The 20994-nt window shown below is 39.3% G+C and overlaps 1 protein-coding gene across 1 annotated transcript in view; it reads left to right on the forward strand.

Annotated features, from left to right (window-relative positions):
* The first annotated feature begins 5574 nt into the window (after positions 1–5574).
* LOC135877570 (golgin subfamily B member 1-like) overlaps positions 5575–20994 on the forward strand; it is a 62498-nt gene continuing 47078 nt past the window's right edge. Inside the window, exons 1-12 of the mRNA XM_065403058.1 lie at positions 5575–5632; positions 7341–7484; positions 8764–8913; positions 12115–12237; positions 12839–13006; positions 13429–13614; positions 15466–15588; positions 15787–15900; positions 18624–18945; positions 19346–19461; positions 19854–19971; positions 20743–20834. Of these exons, the coding sequence (XP_065259130.1) occupies positions 5588–5632; positions 7341–7484; positions 8764–8913; positions 12115–12237; positions 12839–13006; positions 13429–13614; positions 15466–15588; positions 15787–15900; positions 18624–18945; positions 19346–19461; positions 19854–19971; positions 20743–20834 (1701 nt within the window). The 5' untranslated portion in view covers positions 5575–5587. The remainder of the gene's footprint in view (positions 5633–7340; positions 7485–8763; positions 8914–12114; positions 12238–12838; positions 13007–13428; positions 13615–15465; positions 15589–15786; positions 15901–18623; positions 18946–19345; positions 19462–19853; positions 19972–20742; positions 20835–20994) is intronic.

Below are 20994 nucleotides of genomic sequence, written 5' to 3' on the forward strand. Positions count from 1 at the left end.
CCCAAGGACATAGTGGCTGGGCCGGCGGCAGCACTCAGCGGTGCCCTCCAGCTTCCTGGATCCTGATAATAACTCGGGACGCTCTTGTTGCGTTGCTTTGTGACGCCCTGGCAGGGCAGGGACTGGCCAGTGCTGGAACAAGTGACTTCAGTACGCCCTGGGTTCACACCGCCACTGGGGAATACCCCTTCCTCTCCCAAACATGGCATGTGGCCTGGAAACCCGGTTGGGGAGAGGGTGCCACTGTAGTGCAGCTGTTGCCTGGGTTATGGGCTCAGGCTAGAGCTGCAGTGGGCTCCCAAGACTGTGGTGTAGTTATGATTGAACAGGAAATATTCAGGAGATGTATAAGCCATTGCATCTGAGTTCCTGGGGCATCTCACAAAGAAGGGCATGCCCAGTGTAGCATGGGGGAAGGAAGCATTGGGGATATTGAGGGAAGAGAGACGGCAAGTGGAATTTCTCTTAGATTAAAACCTAAGTAAATCATAAAGCTGCATATGTTGCCCTGGGAGAGAAGCATCTCAGAGTCTGGCGGGTACCGAATGGCTTTAAACAGTGTAGAAGTTGGACTAAATTCAAGTCTTTGCAAGTGTGATTTGTTAGTGATGCAAAAAGAAATCAGAGAAAGCTGAAAAAAAACACCAAATCCATGTTCTTTCCAGTGGAAGCCAATGGATCTAAAGAAGGATTTATAGATGGGGTGGAGATAGTTGGCTCACAGATTATAGAGTTCAAAGTGGAGTGGTGCCCGTTTGAGGATTTTGTTACCATACACACTTTCCAGAATTATAATGAAGGCTACATCTTTGTCATGGAAAACTTAAGGGGAAGCCAGGGTGAAAATGGGAGATGTTAGAAAAATGTATTTCTATTCACATGCTCTGGTGTCCACTCAGTATGTTTCTATTTTTAATTAAAGGGACACTTCAATATGGAACTTTGCCAAGGGTTTTAAAAAAAAGAATGTTACATGTAATTCCAGGCACTACACACCCACCTGAATTCCACTGTAGCTTTACAATTATATTTTCTTATTTTTTTGAAACAAGTCTTTCTTCCCTTGCTTTGTTAAAATCCTGTATGGACAATGAAAGTGGAGTTACTATAGAGGAGAAATAATTAAACTAAATACCAAGTGCTATAAACTTCATACTGTGAACAAAGTGTTTTCTAATTTTTCAGCTATGTTAATTTATGCTCTACTTGCAACTTGTAGTACGCTTGAATTCAGATGAACCTATGTAGGCTAAAAGGACCAGTTTGAATAATTATCTCCCCTATTTACAAATAGTAAGCCTACATGTCAGACCTAGCTTCTGACCCTTCTTTCAGAACAGTAAAAATGATGCAAAACAATCAAAAATAACTTTAGATCAAAACATCACTGTTTCTCTTCATAAGCCTGTGTTCTGGGACTAAAAACTTGTTAATTTAAAGGATATTTTACTTTTGTTCTTAGCCTAAGATTGAACTGTTCAGTCTGAAATCCTATTTAGGTATTAGTTTTAATACATTAAAGACAATTTTGTGGTGTTTTTAATATAGTGTGCAGAAATTTTTGAGCTTCCGATTTTCCATGACCATTCTCAATGAGGACAAAATTCATTTGGCATTTGTGGAGAAATCTTGACTTGCAAATAACATTTGTTTGCTAACATACATACAGCACAGCTTTCCATTAACTGAGCATATTTAAGGATGGAGCTCCAGATGTATGAAAACGTCCTGTGTTTCTGGTGCCCTACACACTCAAATACATGTGACTAATTACTCCATGTATGTTAATGTAAGAAATATAAGAAGGTATTCAGAAATGTAGAATGCACCTTACACACAAATATCTGAGTTACCTTTTGCTGTGGGTTTCATAACCTTGAGTTTGCTGACTTCATTTATATTCTCAACCACAATGTTGACTTTTAACATAGTTTTTTTTTTTGGCAAAGTGGAGGAATGACTGCCCATGCAGGCAGCACCAAACTTAGGATTCACTGAATGTGGAGAGGATGGAAGCAAGATAATGCTATGGCAATGAACAAATAAACTATTAAAAAGGTATATTTCCTCCTAAATTTACACATATCAAGTACAAAATAATGGATTTTTTAACATTAAAAACACTTAGGAGGGTCTTACTTACAAATTGCACCATTGTACATAGTGTGCTCCTTTGCTCTCACTGGTGGTATGGGGAGAACTACCATTCACACCTATGGTTGGGATAGAAAGGAGTACCTTTATGGTTTCATTCTTTGCCATCCCAGTATTTATGGAACGGGGTCCGAGAGAAGCACATAAGTCCCTGACAGCCCCTTGAGGACAATTAAATGACTACTCATGCGTATACAACTCTATCTGTAAGTGATATTTAGGGTTGGGGCAATTTTACAAATACATGAGTGACACTATACACATGCATACAGCACATGTGAGTGTTTGTAGGAGTGGGACCCTGCTTAGCAATCATTTCTTTCTGCTCCTCCCTCTTACGGTGTGTTATAGTAACCACTCAGTTAGAGCCATACTGCTTCCATGGCTCAGTGGAGACCAACATGATGTCCCAGAGCCTGGATGGAGGCACAGGCCCTTTGTAGTTTCTCCCAAGTTCTGTTAAGGTTTTGTGGGCTGTTTTCCTGTCATAGTGGAAAGTGGTGCATAGTGCAGTTAAATCAAAGATGTCATCAAAGCAGAGTGCATGAGGTGAGGTAATAAGGACTGAAATGGATGCTGTACTAGGGCTGTGCGGAGATTTGAACATGGGTGTGAGGAGTTTGGAATTGATTTGGAAAGACAGAGGAAATCAGAACTTTTATAACTTCAGGAATGGTCACTAAGAACATTGGGGCCTATGGATAATTAATGTCCTGCATAGCAGACCAGCATTTGCTAGTTAAGGTCACATCTGAAAAATGCACACATGGTAAGCTAAGTAGAGCTCCATTTAACTACTTTGGAAGGAGAAAGAATTGAGTTGTGTGTGCCAGGATTTGATTCCAAAGGGTTCAGTTCTTATAAACTTTAATATATGGAGATATACCCTATCTCATAGAGCTGGAAGGGACCCTGAAAGGGCATAGGAGTCCAGCCCCCTGCCTTCACTAGCAGGACCAAGTACTGTTTTTGTCCCAGATCCCTAAGTGGCCCCCTCAAGGATTGAACTCACAACCCTGGGTTTAGCAGGCCAATGCTCAAACCACTGAGCTATCCCTCCCCTCCTTGATGCTCCTGCTCCTACAAACCATTTCTTCTGGCTGATTTAAGAAAAACAACCCCGATCAGTATCTCCCAGTTGGACTGGATAGTTAAAGAGAGTTCAGTTGTAAAGAGAGTCCAATGCAGCTGTGCTGCCCAACTTGTTTTGGTACACTTGCCCTTCCTGAAAGCCCCTTAATTAACATCCGTAATGTAAATAACATGTCAAAACTATTGGTCAGGGTATCCAAGGGGATGTGGTATGTAGTGAACTAAACTTGTTGCATCCGCTAATGCTTGTTGGGTTCTAAAGCATTTACAAGTAAAAAAAATTTACACACAGCCCCAAGGTACACTGAGCCAGATTCTGCCCTCATTGTACCCTTTCCTGTTACTAGGAATGCATAGGTGTTACTGAGGGCAAAATTGGGTCTTGTGACTCAAGAGGGATGCAGGAAGGAGAGTTTTATACTATATATAAAGTAATGATATCCACATCCTTTTTAAAGCCAGAAGAGACTGTTATGATTCCTGCATAACACTCTGTGATCCCTGCTTCTAGCTCATCAGTGGTAAATGCTTAGCTTTAATAACAATCTGTGCTCTCATTCTTCATTTCCTTTCAGATAAAGTATGTGCCAGCACTTTTAATAAATTGATCAGCTGAATTCAGAAGCGCAGCTGCTCTGCTGTGCTTTTACTGAAACTTGTGCATGCAGATTTGAAAAGGCAAAATACATTCCATTGAAAAGTGTTGCTTGTGGGGACAGGTGACTGAACAGATACAGTTTGGCTTCTCATTTGTTGTTGCAGCTTGAAGACTGGTCAAAGTGAGAAGTACAGCAAGATGGGTGGTAGTATTCTTAATGCAGGCCATCAAACCAAATCTGATAAATTATAGCACAGGCCTCTCTTGAAGAGTTAACTAAATTCTGTCAGACGAGTCAGACGTTCTTAGTGCTGCAGTACATATCAGTTGACATTTGAGCTGCCTGTACTGTGGGATTAGCTTTCATGTACATGCTGTCAAAATGGATCTAATAGGAAACTTGCTTTAGAAAGATGTGATTAAATTCAGGAAGGCCTGTTCTTGCAATGTGTGGCAGAGCCATTAGTGTGAGTAATCCCTGCATCAAGGGGAAAAACACTTCAAGGGCCTTGAAATGTTTGAAATAGAGGAGCCCCAAAGCTGCATGGTATCAAGTTGGCTACTAAATTTAAAAATTACTTATAATTTAGGTATCAGGCTCTTTGAAAGCTTGTGTTTGGGTCTGAACCAGAGAGGTGCTGAGCACCTACAATTCCTAGTTAGTGCCCTTCTCAAGATTTAGGCCCTTAGGCATATGAATGGGAGATGCTCAGTTGTTGTACAGTGTGATATGCCATAGTTAAGGCTACGATTTAGTCATGGGTATTTTTAGTAAAAGTCACCTGTCCATGACTTATACTAAAAATACCTGCAATTAAATCTCGGGAAGGGGGATCACGGGAGGGGGCCGGGGGGGGGGGGGGCGGCAGCGGCACCAGCTGCTGGGGGCTGCGGAGAGTGGCTGCACTGGCTGGCCAGCCATGGACCGCAGCTGTTCCAGCTGGCCAGGCACCGCTGCCTGGGGCCGTGGCTGTTCCGGCCGGCTGGGGACCAGGGCTGCGGCTGTTCCTGGGGTCCACCTGAGCAACTGACCCCCGAGCCAGCTGTGTGGGCGGCCCTGGGGTCAGCCACGCTGGCCCCTGCAGAAGTCACGGAGGTCGCAGAAAGTCACAGAATCTGTGATTTCTGCGACCTTTGTGACAGACATGGAGCTTTAGTCACAGTGTCTTTATTTTTTGTGCACAGCAGTCTGTTCATTCTGTAGAAATATGAATTGGAATAATATTTGTCATACTGCAGAGGCAAATACAGCATGAGTCTAAGGTCAGGTTATATGTTAGCAAACTGAGTACAGTCTGTACCTTTTATTTGTAGGCGGAAGTAGCACTAGTGCCAAAAAGTACTTTAAGGCACTTATATTTTTAAGATTGTCTTTTTCAATTTAATTTCTGAAAATATTTGGAACGATAATGTTGGTACTTTATGGCTTCCCTGTCTGCAGAAGTAACATAATGTACAAAAGAATTAAACAGCACTTTCTTAATAATCAATAGCAACTCGTGATGTGACTCGGGTGTCAAAGTTCCTATCGGGTTTCAGCAAATGCAATCCTGTTTTTTTTTGTTTTTTTTTTTTGTTTTTTTTAAACGATATTAAATTAGCTTGAATTATCTTGAACTGAAAGGCCTGGAGAAAAAAATAGCAGAAAACAAGCCTGTTATGTATATAGTTTTCTAAGTGGTACTAATATTCATAGCAATATAATTGTATTTCCTTATTCCTTCTCACAGCCATCTTGAAACTATGTGGAAATGGGGCACTGGAGATGATTCATCCCCTAAAGCAGCAGTAAGTATTAAAACAAACAAACAAACAAACAAAAAAACCAACCTTGTAAGTGCTGACTTTTTAAAAAACTTGTGAATTTTGAAAATTTCAATTCAAGATGCAGTAATAAGTATCTGCTTTTTTGCAAGGATGGTGGTTTAACCTGCTTAACCTGTTCTTCTAAGGCTAGGTCTACACTACCCGCCTGAATCGGCGGGTAGAAATCAATCTCTCGGGGATCAAATTATCACGTCTTGTCGGGACGCGACAATTGATCCCCGAATCGACGCTCTTACTCCACCAGCGGAGGTGGGAGTAAGCGCCGTCGACGGGGAGCCGCAGAGGTCAATTTTGCCGCCGTCCTCACAGCGGGGTAAGTTGGCTCTGATACGTCGAATTCAGCTACGCTATTTGCGTAGCTGAATTTGCGTATCTTAAATCGACCCCCCCCCCCCCGTAGTGAAGACCTGCCCTCTGATAGTCACTAAAGGTCATGGTGGCTTCATGCTCCCAGTCCAATTAGCTTCAATCCTCAGAGTCTAGCCATAACTACACTGCTCACCTTCAGCGTGTTTATCTTGACTTAAGAAAAGATCAGTAGAAGCCATGTAAACATTAAATCAATCCCTTTTTGCAGGCTAGCACTTGGCTGTACAGATCATTAGTTGCAGTAACACGAGCAGAGAACCTCAAGAATTAAAATCATACTGACTATTTAAACATCAGTATTAGCTTTAAAATGCAAACTCTTGCGGCTTTTTGCCATTTTCCAGATTATTATATTTAATGGTATGACTCTTATAGCTTGTAATGGGAAGAGTTTTTCTCTCTTCTGCTGAAAGTACTGCCAGGTATCTAAAATTAGGCAACATTCAGTGAAACTGTTAATCTCTTCTAGTAATGGGTAAAAATCTCTGTGTATCACATCTCATCCCTCTATAAAAGAAAAGTTTCTAAATGGATTTGTAAAGTAACTAGTGCTGTAATTTTGTGTCAACTCTTTTTGAAAACAATTTTTTGTGGTGAGAGGGAGGAGAAATGCCTCTTTTCTCCCCTTAGTTTTTTTTAGTTTTTAAGCTGGCTCTGTTGTTTTAAAACGGTAGGGTGGTGTGGATTCTTTGGATATTTTCAAGAACTCTCCCTTGACCCTTGTCCTGATAGGTGCATGTGTTCCACCCACCGCCTAGATTTCTGCCATCATGCCTTCTTTTGGCAAGTAATCACACTTAAGTTGAGAAGTTGAGGCTTCTAATTTTGCAGTGGAATTGACTGGAAATGAGAGATTTTTATTGTTTACGGTAGCACCTACAATGTGCTAGCTGCTTTCCAGTCAGACAGAAAGGGACAGTCTGTGCTCCAAGGAGTTCAGAATGTAAAGACAGACACTCATACAGAGAGTAATGGAAGGGGAAAAACAAACAGGGGTTTCGTTATCATGTCAGGTTATAACAGCATAGTGTCCCCACTGTATTACAGTACAGTTGGCACTGAAGGGAACAATCTGTGTTACAGAGATTTCAGTTACCAGGGTTTCATTTCAGTGCTGCTTCTGTGGCTCATATTTGACAAATTATCCTGAAGCTGTCTAGACAGTATGTTTAAGTTTTAAAAATACTACCCTCTGCCTAAATTTGATTGGGTTGGCTGAAAAGCTGACGACTGTGATTTGTGCACAGCCAGCATTGTCTGCACCATTTTGTCTGTTCAAAAGTATACTTAATGTCTGTAGGCTCATGGCTCGCAAGATGCAGCAAACATGTCGGTGGCTGATTTGACTGAACAGCTGACACGTACTGAACAGCTGGTAACGCAGCTCAAAGAACTTATCAGAGAGAAGGATAATGAACTTCGGAATAGAGATAATCGGTTAAAGGTACTGTGTGTACACATCAGTGTGATTGTCCGACTACAGAAGAAAATGAACTGCAGTCATGTTTTCTTGGGTGAATAAGCTGTTTTCCTAAAAACAGGCTTAAGAGTCAGTTATATCAATATTAGGGACTGAGGAAGCAGTGATCACAGTTTGCAGGTGCATGGGGATACGTTACAGCTTCCTACCAATTTACCTCCTGTTTCCAGAATTTTTAACCAGCTTTGGGTATAGACAACAAATGGTTCCCTAAAAAGAACAGATGCTCTTGATAAATGTGGGGGACTATTATCAGTTGCAAATTTAAGGTTGTGCAAAGCTGGACAGGGACATTTTCCTCCTTTTAGGCTAATATTGTCCAAAATATTGTTTGGCATTTAGTTAGGATGCAGACTTATCCCAGACTGAGCTGCTTTAGATACAAAAATTTTTCCTCCAAATTTCCTTCAATCATAATTTCTGTATTCCTTATGGTACTGCATGTCACCCTTGATTTTTGGCCACAGTAAATGGAAGGAATTTATACTAGATGCCCTATATACTGTTGAGGGGTTTTCACCATTGACTTCTTCGATTAGAGCTCATATTTGTAGTGAGTTTTTGAAAGGTATGTTTTCACCCTTCTGTTTTAATGGGACATTTTCATATTAGTCTAAAAATAAGTTTCAAAATATGGCCTTTTACAAAACCTAATATTGAACAAAGATTTTTTTGTTAAAACAAATCAAACCAAACTATTTTAAATTAAACATTCCACTGCAGTGTTGTGAATCTAAATGTAGCTGACCAGAGGTACAAATGATCAAGTGACCAGCATTCATAATATCAGTGTAATATTTAGTTTGTCATCAAAGAAGTGGAGCACCTCATCCCAGTTACATTGTCCGAGATGAGTAAAAAGCTGAGATAGTGTAAGATGAGTCACCTGTCTTACAAAAATAGGGGTCTTTAGGTGTCTGCAGTGGGGCATCTGAAAATTAAGGCACTCCAAATCACTATTTACTTTTGAAGGTTTAGGCCTTGAAGTAGTATTACTAACAAAGGAAAGGAAAAAATTTGTAATATGTAATTTTTAATGTGACGCTCCCCCTTAAGTTACAATACCTGTGAGTATCATAGTAGTCCAGTGCAGATACTTTGCAGTAATGAAAGGAATATTATCAGGCTGCCTTATAGTTGCAGGGCTTCTGGGCATGAAGTTAAAATGTCCTTGTGGAGGTAGGAGTTCTTGGTAACTGTTTTAGATTTATGATTTTATATATATATACTCTGATGTTGGTAGGAAGAAAAAGAAGCTTCTGAAGCCAAGCTTTCAAAAGTAAAGCTGCAAAACAAAGCCAAGGTAACATCACTAACCTCACAACTGGAAGAACTTAAGAAGCAATTATCAGGATCGGAAGGACAAGAGAAAAAAGCAGAGGAAAAAAAGAGAGTGAGTTTGTCCTTCCATTTTTAAAGTTAGACTTCAGTTTACCATGATCCTGAAATCAGATCTGCATGGGTGGACCTGATTTTAAAATCCAGGATCCGAGATGAACTATTTGGGTCAAATTAAGGCTTTGTGTGTGTTTTCCATCCATCTTGTATATTCATCCACCCATCCACTTTTTTATAGCTGTTTACAAAAGTTAAGAACTGTTTCCATGGACATTCCATTCAAAATATAATGGAAACTATTTTTAAAGGAGTAATGATTCCTTTTGGATGTTTGCACTCCACATTTTCCTCCATCTTGCTAACACATGAGAACTAGAAAAGGAAATTGGTTAGAAAATAACTAGAGCTGCCAAGCGATTAAAAAAATTAATTGTGATTACTCATGCAATTAAGAAAATTAATTGTGATTAATCGCGCAATTAATCACGCTGTTAAATAATAATAGAATACCATTTATTTCAATATTTTTCACATTTTCAAATATATTGATTTAAATTACAACACAATACAAAGTTTACGTTCTCACTTCACATTTATTTTTGATTAAAAATATTTGCACTGTAAAAAAAAAATAGTATTTTTAAATTCACCTAATACAAGTACTGTAATGTAATCTTTCTATCATGAAAGTTGAACTTACAAATGTAGAATTATGTACCAAAAAACCCTGCATTCAAAAACAAAACAATGTAAAACTTTAGAGCCTACAAGTCCATTCAGTCCTACTTCAGCCAATCGCTCAGACAAACAAGTTTGGTTACAATTTGCAGGAGATGATGTTGCCCGCTTCTTGTTTACAATGTCACCTGAAAGTGAGAACGGGCATTCGCATGGCACTGTCGTAGCTGGCGGCGCAAGATATTTACGTGCCAGATGTGCTGAAGATTCCTGTGTCCCTTCATGCTTCAACCACCATTCCAGAGGATATGCGTCCACGCTGATGATGGGTTCTGCTCAATAAAGATCCACAGCAGAGCGCACCGACGGATGTTCATTTTTATCATCTGAGTCAGATGCCACCAGCAGAAGGTTTTATTCTCTTTTGGTAGTTCGGGTTCTGTAGTTTTTGCATTGGAGTGTCGCTCTTCTAAGACTTCTGAAAGCATGCTCCACACCTCGTCCCTCTCAGATTTTGGAAGGCACTTCAGATTCTTAAACCTTGGGTCGAGTGCTGTAGCTATTTTTAGAAATCTCACATTGGTACCTTCTTTGCGTTTTGTCAAATCTGCTGTGAAAGTGTTCTTAACATGAACATGTGCTGGGTCATCATCTGAGATTGCTATAACATGAAATATATGGCAGAATGCAGGTAAAACAGAGCAGGGGACATACAGTTCTCCCCCAACGAGTTCAGTCACAAATTTAATTAACACACTACTGTATTTTTGTAACAAACATCAGCATGGAAGCATGTCCTCCGGAATGGTGGCCGAAGCATGAAGGGACATATAAATGTTTAGCATATCTGGCACTTAAATAGGTTATAACGCTGGCTACAAAAGTGCCATGCGAATGCCTGTTCTCACTTTCAGGTGGCATTGTAAATAAGAAGCAGGCAGCAGTATCGCCTATAAATGTAAACTAACTTGTTTGTCTTAGCAATTGGCTGAACAAGAAGAAGGGCGGAGTGGACTTGTAGGCTCTAAAGAAGCGGTTCTCAAACTGTGGGTTGGGACCCCAGAGAGGCTCACGACCCCATTTTAATTGGATCACGAGGGCTGGCATTAGACTTGCTGGGGTCTGGTGCTTTGGCTTTGGGCCCCCCAGCCTGGGGTGGTGGGGCTTCGGCTTTGGCCCTCCCACCCGGGATGGCAGGGCTCAGGCAGGCTCAGGCTTTGGTCTCACCTCCTGGGGTTGTGTAGTAATTTTTGTTGTCAGAAGGGGGTCACGGTGCAATGAAGTTTGAGAACTGCTGCTCTAAAGTTTTACATTGTTTTGTTTTTGAGTGCAGTTACATAACAAACAAAAAAATCTACATTTGTAAGTTACAGTTTCACGATAAAGAGATTGCACTACAGTACTTATGAGGTGAATTGAAAAATACTATTTCTTTTGTTTATCATTTTTACAGTGCAAATATTTGTAATAGAAAATAATAATATAAAGTGAGCACTGTCCACTCTGTATTCTATGTTGTACTAGAAACCAGTATATTTGAAAATGTAGAAAAACATCCAAAATATTTAATAAATTTTAATTGATATTTTATTGTTTAACAATGCAATTAATTGCGATTAATTTTTTGAGTTAATCGTGAGTTAACTGTAATTAATCGACAGTCCTAAAAATAACTACTCGCAAAAGTGAAGGGGTCTAGTCAGTTTTTATTATCCAAGGGCAAATGTGAAAAATTATACAAATGGCAAATTAAATTAGATAAGAATCTTTCATTTCAGTAATTGAAGTTTTATCATAAACGGGTTTAAAAATGTTTTAAAAATTATATCAGTATTTCTTTAAAACAGCATGATGTTTGGCACATTAGTACAATTGTTGTACATGCAGCTTGTAAAACAATTGTATTTAATACTTAAAAGATTTTTTTTGTTTTAGAGAAATTAGACATAACTTTATAGGGCTAATAGATTTTATGCATGTCTTCCAAAGCATACATAATTTAACAGTTAACCTACTAATACAGTTGTGATCTATGATAAAGATCACTGGTCCTTGCTCGGAAAGCGTATAATTAGGTTGTCAGATTTGTAGATGCATGGTTTGTGATTGTAAATTGTAAATAATTTCTACAAATTAGTTATCTAGGACATTTTTTTACAGAATTCCAGGTAGTAATGTTTTACTTCAGGATAGTTTGATATAGACTCAATAACCCTTTTCCTCTTCTCTCTACATCCCTTTCTTTTCTGTTCTTTCCTGGCTATGTGGGTTGTGCTTGCCAAGAGAAATGTGTGGACTTTTTTTACAGGATGATGCATGTCCATCCAGCATATGTGGTCAGCATGATATACTTAAACTTTGGCGGTTTTGCACAGACTTGACATAAATACTGTGGCTTCTTTGTTTAGTATCTTGTTGGGACATTAAAAATACTGGGGTCCTGAGAGGAACTCTGAAATATGCAGTAGTATTTCATAAGTAGGATGACAATTTGCCTTCCAGTATTGTCTGAATTAGTGGAGTTGTGGGAATCTTTTATTTTGCCTTTAGAGGCTAAAATCTCCCTATTTACATATAGGTATCTAGAGATGGTGACCAGGAAAATGCTGCAGCTAACCGTGGGAAATTATTAGTACTTAGAAGGAAGGTTGAAGAACTAGAACTCCAGAACACACACAAAAATGAAGAACTACAAAAAAAGGTAGGATTTTATGTGATGTTAACAAGGGTTTTTCATCTACTCAGTGTAGAATTACTTTTAAAGACTGAACAGATGTATTGTGAAAATAGCATGTAGAGATATCAGTAGAGGCTAAATGCCAGATCCTGCCCCATTGAAGGAAATGGAAGTTTTGCCATTCATTTTATTGGTGAGGAGTTAGGCCTTAAATTTGTTTTTGCTGTGGTTTACAAATAGTTGGAATTGGGAACACTGTGAATAGGGATAATGGTAGCTTGCCAACTCTCTGATTCTGGCTGAAAATGCTGCCTGACTTCTGTTTTCTTTGTGGCCTAGTATTTTTTTGGCAACAACAGGAGTAAATTTAAACAAGTGATAGCATCCTCCAGGCTGTAGCTGTGCTGTACAGAGGCCTCACCTGTGAACATTTCTGTTGGCGATGCAAAACTGCAGGAATGCTGATTGTGCAGAAATTGCATGGATAATAGGGCCAATATCAGGCTCATTATTTATACCATTGCAGTCAAAATTTGATCATGTCAGAAACTTGACTTTCAGTAACCTGGAAGAGGGTGGGTGATAGAAATGTAAGTTACAAGTATAGCCATCTTTTCATTCCCAGATTGCCGAATTGGAGGCCCAGCATCAGCGAGGGGCTGAAATGGATGCCATGCTTGCAGAGAAGGAAAAGAAACTAGCTGAAAAAGAAGCCTACATCATTGATTTGCAGCTAGCATGTGACTCAAGCAACGTTGCCAAAGAAACGCTTGCCCCTAGTGAAGAATTAAAGGTATACCATTAGTATATGTTTGTTAATGGCAGCTCAAGTGGCAAATCTGCATAGACCTATATGGGTTCCCCCCACCAGATGTTAGAGTCAAAGGATCCTGCTCCATTATACTAAGGAGCATACCCCTATGTCTTGCACCATTGCTTATATGAGAAAAGTCCTATTCTGATGAGTTCCAGTTAAGCTGATTAATTTTTATTTGTGCATAACTTTTTTCCAGTCCAACTTGCAAAAACATCATGAAATAATTCTTAGTAATATTTTGGAATGAGCTGGCAAATTTCACTGACAACTTAAAACAAAAGTTGAAAACTAACTCTAAGCTAGCTTTAGCTGTGTAGAGCCTAATGAATTCACGATGCTGTCATTTTTTTTAGCCCAGGTTACATTTCTCTAATTGTCTTATGTCTTGCACTCCAAAGAATCAGCTGTCTGTGAAAGAGTCTTCACTGCAGAGCATGCAGATTCTAGTTCAAAACCTTACCAAGAAGGTTGGAGATAGTGAAGAAAGATGTAGCCTACTCCAGGAACAGATTGAGAGTCTTAAAAACCTTCAGAGCAAAGAGAGAGATCACTTCCAGGAAAGAGAAGCCATGTATATAGAAAATGTAGGTGAACAAATCGTAAATTCTTTGGTGCCCAGAGTTGATACAGTGGATGTACCAGTTACCACTATATCTCAACAATTAATTTACATCTGCAGTTCTTGATTTTTTTGAAGATCCTTTCAACAGTGATCTAGCTGGTAATTAGAGCTTATGTAACAGTGAATTAGGAAACAGTTTTTAGTGTACTATGGGTGGCTTGTGTCACTGAAATGAATGGGGATTTAAACATGGTGGGAAGAGGAAATCTAATGGGTAACTGTGTGATATGAGTTGAACTGAGCTAAAATCGAAAAGCTACTTATCCCTCTTTGCCCTCCCTTCCTCCCAAAATTCACCACCAAAATATGTACATGCCATGACTAATAGTGTCGTCCTCTTACTGTAACCCTTGTCCTCTGTCATCCCTTCTCCTAGTTGTTTAGACCCTAGCCTAACAGCATGTCTAAAACTAGCTATTCAGGGCAGGGACTCCCTTTTTATTTGTTCTGTGAAGTACCTTGGCACACTTTTGAGCACAATTAAATAAAACTAGTGCTTTTTTTTTTCTGCTTCATTTGATCAAAGCAGCTTTCTTGTTCAGCTGCTAAAGGAGCTGTATAGAGTTATAAAAGAACTTAGTTAGAACTGAGACAGCTGATTAACTAAGGGGAGAATGGGCAAGAGAATCTTGAAGTGCCTTAAAGATGTGGAAGTGAAAGAGCAAATCAGTTTACAAGTAGTACACCTCTACCTCGATATAACGCTGTCCTCGGGAGCCAAAAAATCTTACCGCATTATAGATGAAACCGCGTTATATTGAACTTGCTTTGATCTGCCGGAGTGCGCACCCCTCCCCCCCCCACCCCCCCGGAGCACTGCTTTACTGCGTTATATCCGAATTCGTGTTATATCGGGTCGCGTTATATCAAGGTAGTGGTGTAGTAACAATTGTGTCCATTCCTGAATGGTGCTGAATACCTTCAACTCCCACTGAGATCAGCTTGCTGAGCACCTCCAAGATTAAGCCCTTATATTGATAAAGTACTTTCCATCCCAATACTCCCAAAGTGTTTTACAGACTATATTTAGATATCACTTTACCCACATCAGAAATGCTGATTTTCACCACAGAGGTCACTGCAGCTGTTTAGTGGCCTGCAGTACTGCTAATCATTTTGGGACAGGAAATAAAGAATAATATATCCAGGTGAAATTACAGAGGCTATTTTGAAGATGCAGAATGTAATCATTCAAATAAAAATCTAGCTGGAACACTGGAGGTAACATGACTGTTCATCTTAAAAAAGAAAATGTTTTTTTTAATATTCGTTAATGGTCAGGCCGCTGTGGTTTTATATCTGTTCCTGACAAAACTTGTGAGGTGACCAGGAAAGACAAGTTTGGAAATGTAAAACAAGTAGTTAAGGGGGGGGAGGTAGCTGTCCTACATGGCTTCAATTTGGGAAGGGTTGGGAGAGCCAGGATAGAAGTGGCCAAAGGTCAGGCATGTGTATATGGAGATGAAATGTTAAAGAATCATAAGGGAAACAACCAAGGCAAGAGGGTCGAGGTGTGTGAGGCCAAACAAAAGCAGATACTTTCATTATATTTGTAATGGTCATTCACTACAGTGTGATATTCCCTAGGGGCAAAATTCTACCCTTACTAAAGTTGTACTTACTCTGGTCAAACTCCGTTGGCTTCATTGGAGTTACTTTAGATTTACACTGGTGTAACTGAGAATGGAATCTGGTTCTTGGAATGGTCAATACTAGTACATTTAATTGGTTGCATTTTTTTTAATGATTCTGTCATGCATGTATGTGTGCTTTAGAGGTTGTTTCAAACTAAGTTTGAATAATTTGTTTTCAGATACGCATGTTTCAGAATATTATCCAGGAAAAGGAAAAGGAACTGGTTGGACAAGCCCAGAAACATGAGCAAGAGCTCTTTAAATTAATTGCTAAATCTGATGCCAGTGCTGATCTAGAACAGGTATGTTGGCAATGGGAACTCACTGACTTGCTTTGATTTGGGCAGCTCTGCAGGAGGATAGGCAAGGAAGAAAATGCAGGTTATAGGTAATGCACTTCTGTGAAGTACAGCTCAGGTGATATTTTGGGAAGATGGAAGAAATGCCTCTTTTTATTTTTTCTTTCCTGTAAAATATAATTCCTTTATTTCCTTGGCTAGTTACTAAAGGCGTTGAAACAGAAGCTACATGAAAAGGAGGAAGTCATGCTGGGTAGGACACAGGTGATAGTCATGCTGCAGAAAGAACTAGATGGCAAGGACCAGCTGCTGAAGGTAAGAAACTGTACATGGAGTGTTCATAGTCTAGTCAATTCATGAGTTAAAAAACAAGTTCTTTGATTTTATTTATTCCAATTTATACAAACAGCACTGGGTAGACACACTTTATGTAGGTGCCATTTGTTAAAAACATTGTACCAACAAGTATAAACGCAAAGCTGAAAATAAAATAAAAATCAGCCCTTCCTTCACCCTCCCTCCCCCAAATACTCCATCCCACTCACAAACACCAGCCCTTAGCTTGGCCCTATCCCCTCAGAAGCCTGGAATAAGAGGAGCGTTTTACAGTATGCCCTTAAAGTCAACAGATTGGGGTTATTTCAGGTCAAAGGAGGAGGAGTGAATTGCAAAACTGAGGGCCTTTCCATCAGAATGCCCAGTTGGCAGCCCTCTTTTAAGGATTCCAGCTTGAGTGTTTCTCTTGTTTGTAACTACAATAGCTAACTAGATTGTAGGCTTTCCAAGGAAAAGGTACTTTGTCTTCCTTTGTGTATATACAGTGCCTTGTTGTGCAGTGGAACCCAAACCCTGATTGGGGCTGTTGAGTGCTACTGCATTAGAAACATGGGGTGGGGACAGGGAGGTTAGGAAAGATTATTGCAGGCCAAAACCAACACCTTAAATTCTATCCAGAAACCAATAGGAGGCAGCTAGTGCAAGTCCTGGAGCACTGGGCAAAGTGCTTTTTCCAGGAAATTTCACTCAGTTTGATGGGCTGCCACACTTTCCATCAGTTTCAATGGTTTGAGAATATAGAATACATTGCAGTAGATTGATCCTGAGGTGACAAAAATATGGATCATGATAGCAAGGTCAGAATTGGCCAGATGTAGATGAAAAAAAGTGGCTTGATTACTGCTGCTATAAAATTAATCAAATAAAATTACTCCCTATTGCAATTTCAAGGTTTGGGGAACAGGAACGGAAACTGACTAACCTTTGTCATTGTTTCCATTTTGAAGTTCTCACCTTATGGAATATTTCATTTCTTTTCTTTTTCTTTTAGTTTTAAGATAATTTTTTTTAAAAAGACTTATACTTGATAATATTTTTTTGTGTCAGCGTGTAGCAGTTCTGTTTACCAATCCACCGTAAAGCTTGTTGAATACCACTGTAATCTCATGGCCTTTAAAGAAACCTGGGAAAAAGAGAGCTAGGAAAACACCACTTACCTACTTATGTCTGAAAATTTTCCAGATTAAAATACTTAATAAATCTTGCTGGACTGCAGAACATTTACTTAGTGTTCTTTAACAGGCTATAGTGAATGCTGTTGATACAGGCAGCAAGCTGTCAATCTTTCGCATGCTTTATACTTTTGTTACCAGCTGTATAATTATTGGAACAGCATCTTCTAAGGACTTTCCAGAGTCATGAACACAGATACACATCCTTCATTGAATCTGTATGCACCGAGAACACTTGATGGACTATTATTATCCAAGAAAGATATTTTTTTTAGCCGTTTCTACTCTGGTAATCAAAATTGTCATTGGGTATGCATATCAGGATCTCCCTTGTGATTTTTATACACACTGTCTGAGTTGTCTACTATATCTCTGATGGAAAAGTTCAGCTGTTTAAGATGGAATAATCCCTGGGGGGGAGGGGGAGAGGGAGAGGCCAAGAGTTGGGCACATGTGAAGGTTTCCCCCAGTGGTTATTTCATCTTAATCAAGTGAACTTTTCCATCTTGCTCTCCAGCCATGCTATCCTATTTGCTTTCCTAATTCTCAAATATACACAATGTGCTGTTAGTTTCCTGTCCCAAACTTTCTAGATCAAGGTTTACCAGACAGTGCATAGTCTAGGGCTCATTATGAAAGTACTTGTTTTTTATATAAGTGTCTGATTTGTGCTGGCTATTCATTTATAAATATATTCTGCAGTCTTGTTCTGCCTCTTTATTAGCCTCAAGCAGCTAATGTGAAATCACTAAAAACAAAATTACAAAAAATAGAAAGGACTAGATCACCGGTTCTCAAACTGTGGGTTGGGATCCCAAAGTGGGTCGCAACTCCGTTTTAATGGGGTTGCCAGGGCTGGCGTTAGACTTGCCTGAAGCCCGGGTTACAAGCCGCCCCCCTTCCAACCCGGCCGGGGCAGCGTTGCTCAGCTTCAGTTCCTCTCCTCCTCTTTCCCCCCCCGCCCCCCTTCGGGGCTTGGGTGGGCTCAGGCTTCGGTCCCCCCTCCTGGGGTCGTGTAGTAATTTTTGTTGTCAGAAGGGGGTCATGGTGTAATGAAGTTTGAAAACCCCTGGACTAGACAAAACAGTAGATAATGTAGGGGAAAGACCAGAAGGATGGGTTATAAATGACTTAGACTTTTTCCATCTCTAGTTTCCTGAGTAAGAACTTTAAAAGGGGACCATAGCCAGGGGCTGTCAACTTCTTTTAGTTTTGGTCTTCAGAACTCAGCAGAGCATGATATGGGGTTTTTCCAGAGGACCCTTTCCCTTTTTATTCCCTTTCTTCTTTATAAGGGGACATTTCCTCCTACAGAACCAGTCAGGATGTAGTTAGCACTAGAGCAGTGCAGGCCTTCCATTGTATCTTCAAGCTACTGCTAGGGAGTTCAGACCATAGATATATATGACAGAGCCTTATGCTGCCAATTGACCAGCCCTGAGTGATCTCTTTTTAAAGTGTGTTGCATGTGCAGAGGAACACATAGGGGTATATCTAGAAAATCTGAAACAATTTTCTTTTTTAATACAGGAAATTAATGAAAACCTGAAACGTCTTCAATCAGAGAAAGAGAACCTCCAATCTAAACTGGATGCTGAGAAACATGTAATGAGAGCCCAGCTAAGAGACATGATGGAGAAACATGAACTTGAAATGACGAAGGTCCAGGAGAAACATAATGCTGAAGTGCATGAGATCCAAGAGAAGCATGAAACTGAGCTGCAGGAGAAAGACCAAGCTCTGCTGCAGCTTCAGAAACAAGTGGCAGAATTAAGAAATAATGGAGATAGTAATTCAGAACAGTCTGTAGATGTAGATACTGTAACTAAACAAAAGATGGAACAGCTAGAAGGTATTACATCGAAGAGTAGCTTTTATATTTGAAAAGCTTCCTGTCACTCCACTGTATACTGTGTGCCAAATTCAGACCTAGTATAAACTGGATACAGCTTCACTGACTTTAGTGGAGGAGGAGTTGTGGGTACTTTTTAATTACTTGGGAGATGCTTAGATGCTATGTAGAAGAAGGCCCTAGAAATAAACTAAATACATTACATTACGTTACATGACATCTAAATTTGGCCTAGCATTTCTTAAACAATCTCTTTTCCCTTCTAGCTATGACTATAGCATAGACATTTTTGCAAGTGTAGCTGAGTAAATAGAACGTGCTGAATCCTGAAATATGCGTTATAATTACATTGATCCTTTTACTAGAATTCTAAATGATGATTGTGGTGTTTGTTTGCTAGCTCAAGTGAAGTTGAAAACAGAAGAGGCCAGCAAATCTGAAGCTAAATTCCTTAAAATGAAGGCTTGGTCCAAATCAAAAATCAAACAGCTGGAGGATGAACTGAAAAGCATACATGTAACATTTTTAATTTAACATTATATGCCTGTTTTACAATGGGTTGTGATTGTAGATTTGATTAAAAAACTAAAATGCAGCCTAAAAGGGCCACTAAGTGGGATTCTAAAAAATACCTAACATATGAATAGAAAAGGATTGATGTTCCTGAATTCAAAAAGTTAATACAAGGGAATGTTCTAATAAGTAGTGTAATAGTCTGTAACTTAAACACAGAGGAAGAGGCCTGCCAGTTTACAGTGACCTATTGCACTTGACTATTTTAGAAACATTGTTACTCAAAATCTTATAAAAAGAAAAGGTTAAAGAAACTATTGTATTTGCTTTGTTTTTTATCTTGATTTTGGCATTTCAGTACATTTGAAGGCAATTAACAATGTTTCTCTTTATAGTTATCATCAAAGAATAATGACATATCTGCCTTAAAGAACTGTATCTCAGAATTAGAAATTGAAAAGAAAGAACTACAGTCAAAACTGAAAGCGTTTTCTGAACTCAGAATTCAAAATGGTAAATAATTAATAAAGCAATTGTGCTGGTTTTTTTGTTTTACTCTATCGTCTTGGATTTTGAACTGATAACTTGTAATAAAATAAAGACAAAGGGTTTTTTTGTCTTTGTTATGATAAGGTTTCAAAGGAAGACAACTTGGCAGCTTTAAAATTGAAATACACTGCATAATGGCAGTGTATTTATTCTGCTTTATTCTACAGAGATTACAAAGTTAAATTTTCTTCATTAAATTCAGAATAGCAGCAAGGGATACAGCTACATGTATTTCAGATAGTTACTGTGTAAGCTTCCCCCCTCAGTACCGCCTGTGTATTATACCTGAGTCTTTGACATGCATGCACTTTTGGAGTTGGCCTCTCTGAGCAGAAAGTATCATTGAAGCAAACTGCTGTGGTTTTCTGTGATGTAGACAAGGCACTGCACATGGATTCAGGAGATCTGAGTTTAGATTCCAGGTCTGCTGCAGTTTGACATTGGACAAGTCACTTTATATCTCTGTGCCTCAGTTCCCCATCTATAAAATGGGGGTAATAGTACTTCCCTTTGTAATTTTGATTGTCATTGATGTAGATTTAAAACATTGACTGGTATTAATAATAATCTGAGTTAATTTTGTAGGGAGATGGACTGCAAAGCCCATCATTGATACCTTCCAAGCCAAATGATTCTATGATCTCAGTTGGGGCTTCCACTCTTCCTTTAGATATTTACTGATTTACCATGTTATTTTGGCATCAAATAATGAAGCCAATTCATTTGTTTTTGCAGAAGAACTGCTGGCCAAGCTGGAAGTCTACGAAGAGCAGCAGCGAAAATTGCAGGCTGATCTCGAACAAGTTACAAAGAGGGCAGCTTCACAGGTTTTCTGTTCAAAGTTGATTCATGTGAATTGTTGATTAGCTTCACAGTGCTAACTGTAGCCTTCACAACAGTATTATTGGAAACTTGAATTTGAGTTAAAATTAAATTTACTAGCATACAGAATTGAGACACCAGTTGGGATTCATTCAGCTTAAAAAG

The sequence above is a fragment of the Emys orbicularis genome, chromosome 4 (assembly GCF_028017835.1).
Source record: "Emys orbicularis isolate rEmyOrb1 chromosome 4, rEmyOrb1.hap1, whole genome shotgun sequence".
Lineage (NCBI taxonomy): Eukaryota > Metazoa > Chordata > Testudines > Emydidae > Emys > Emys orbicularis.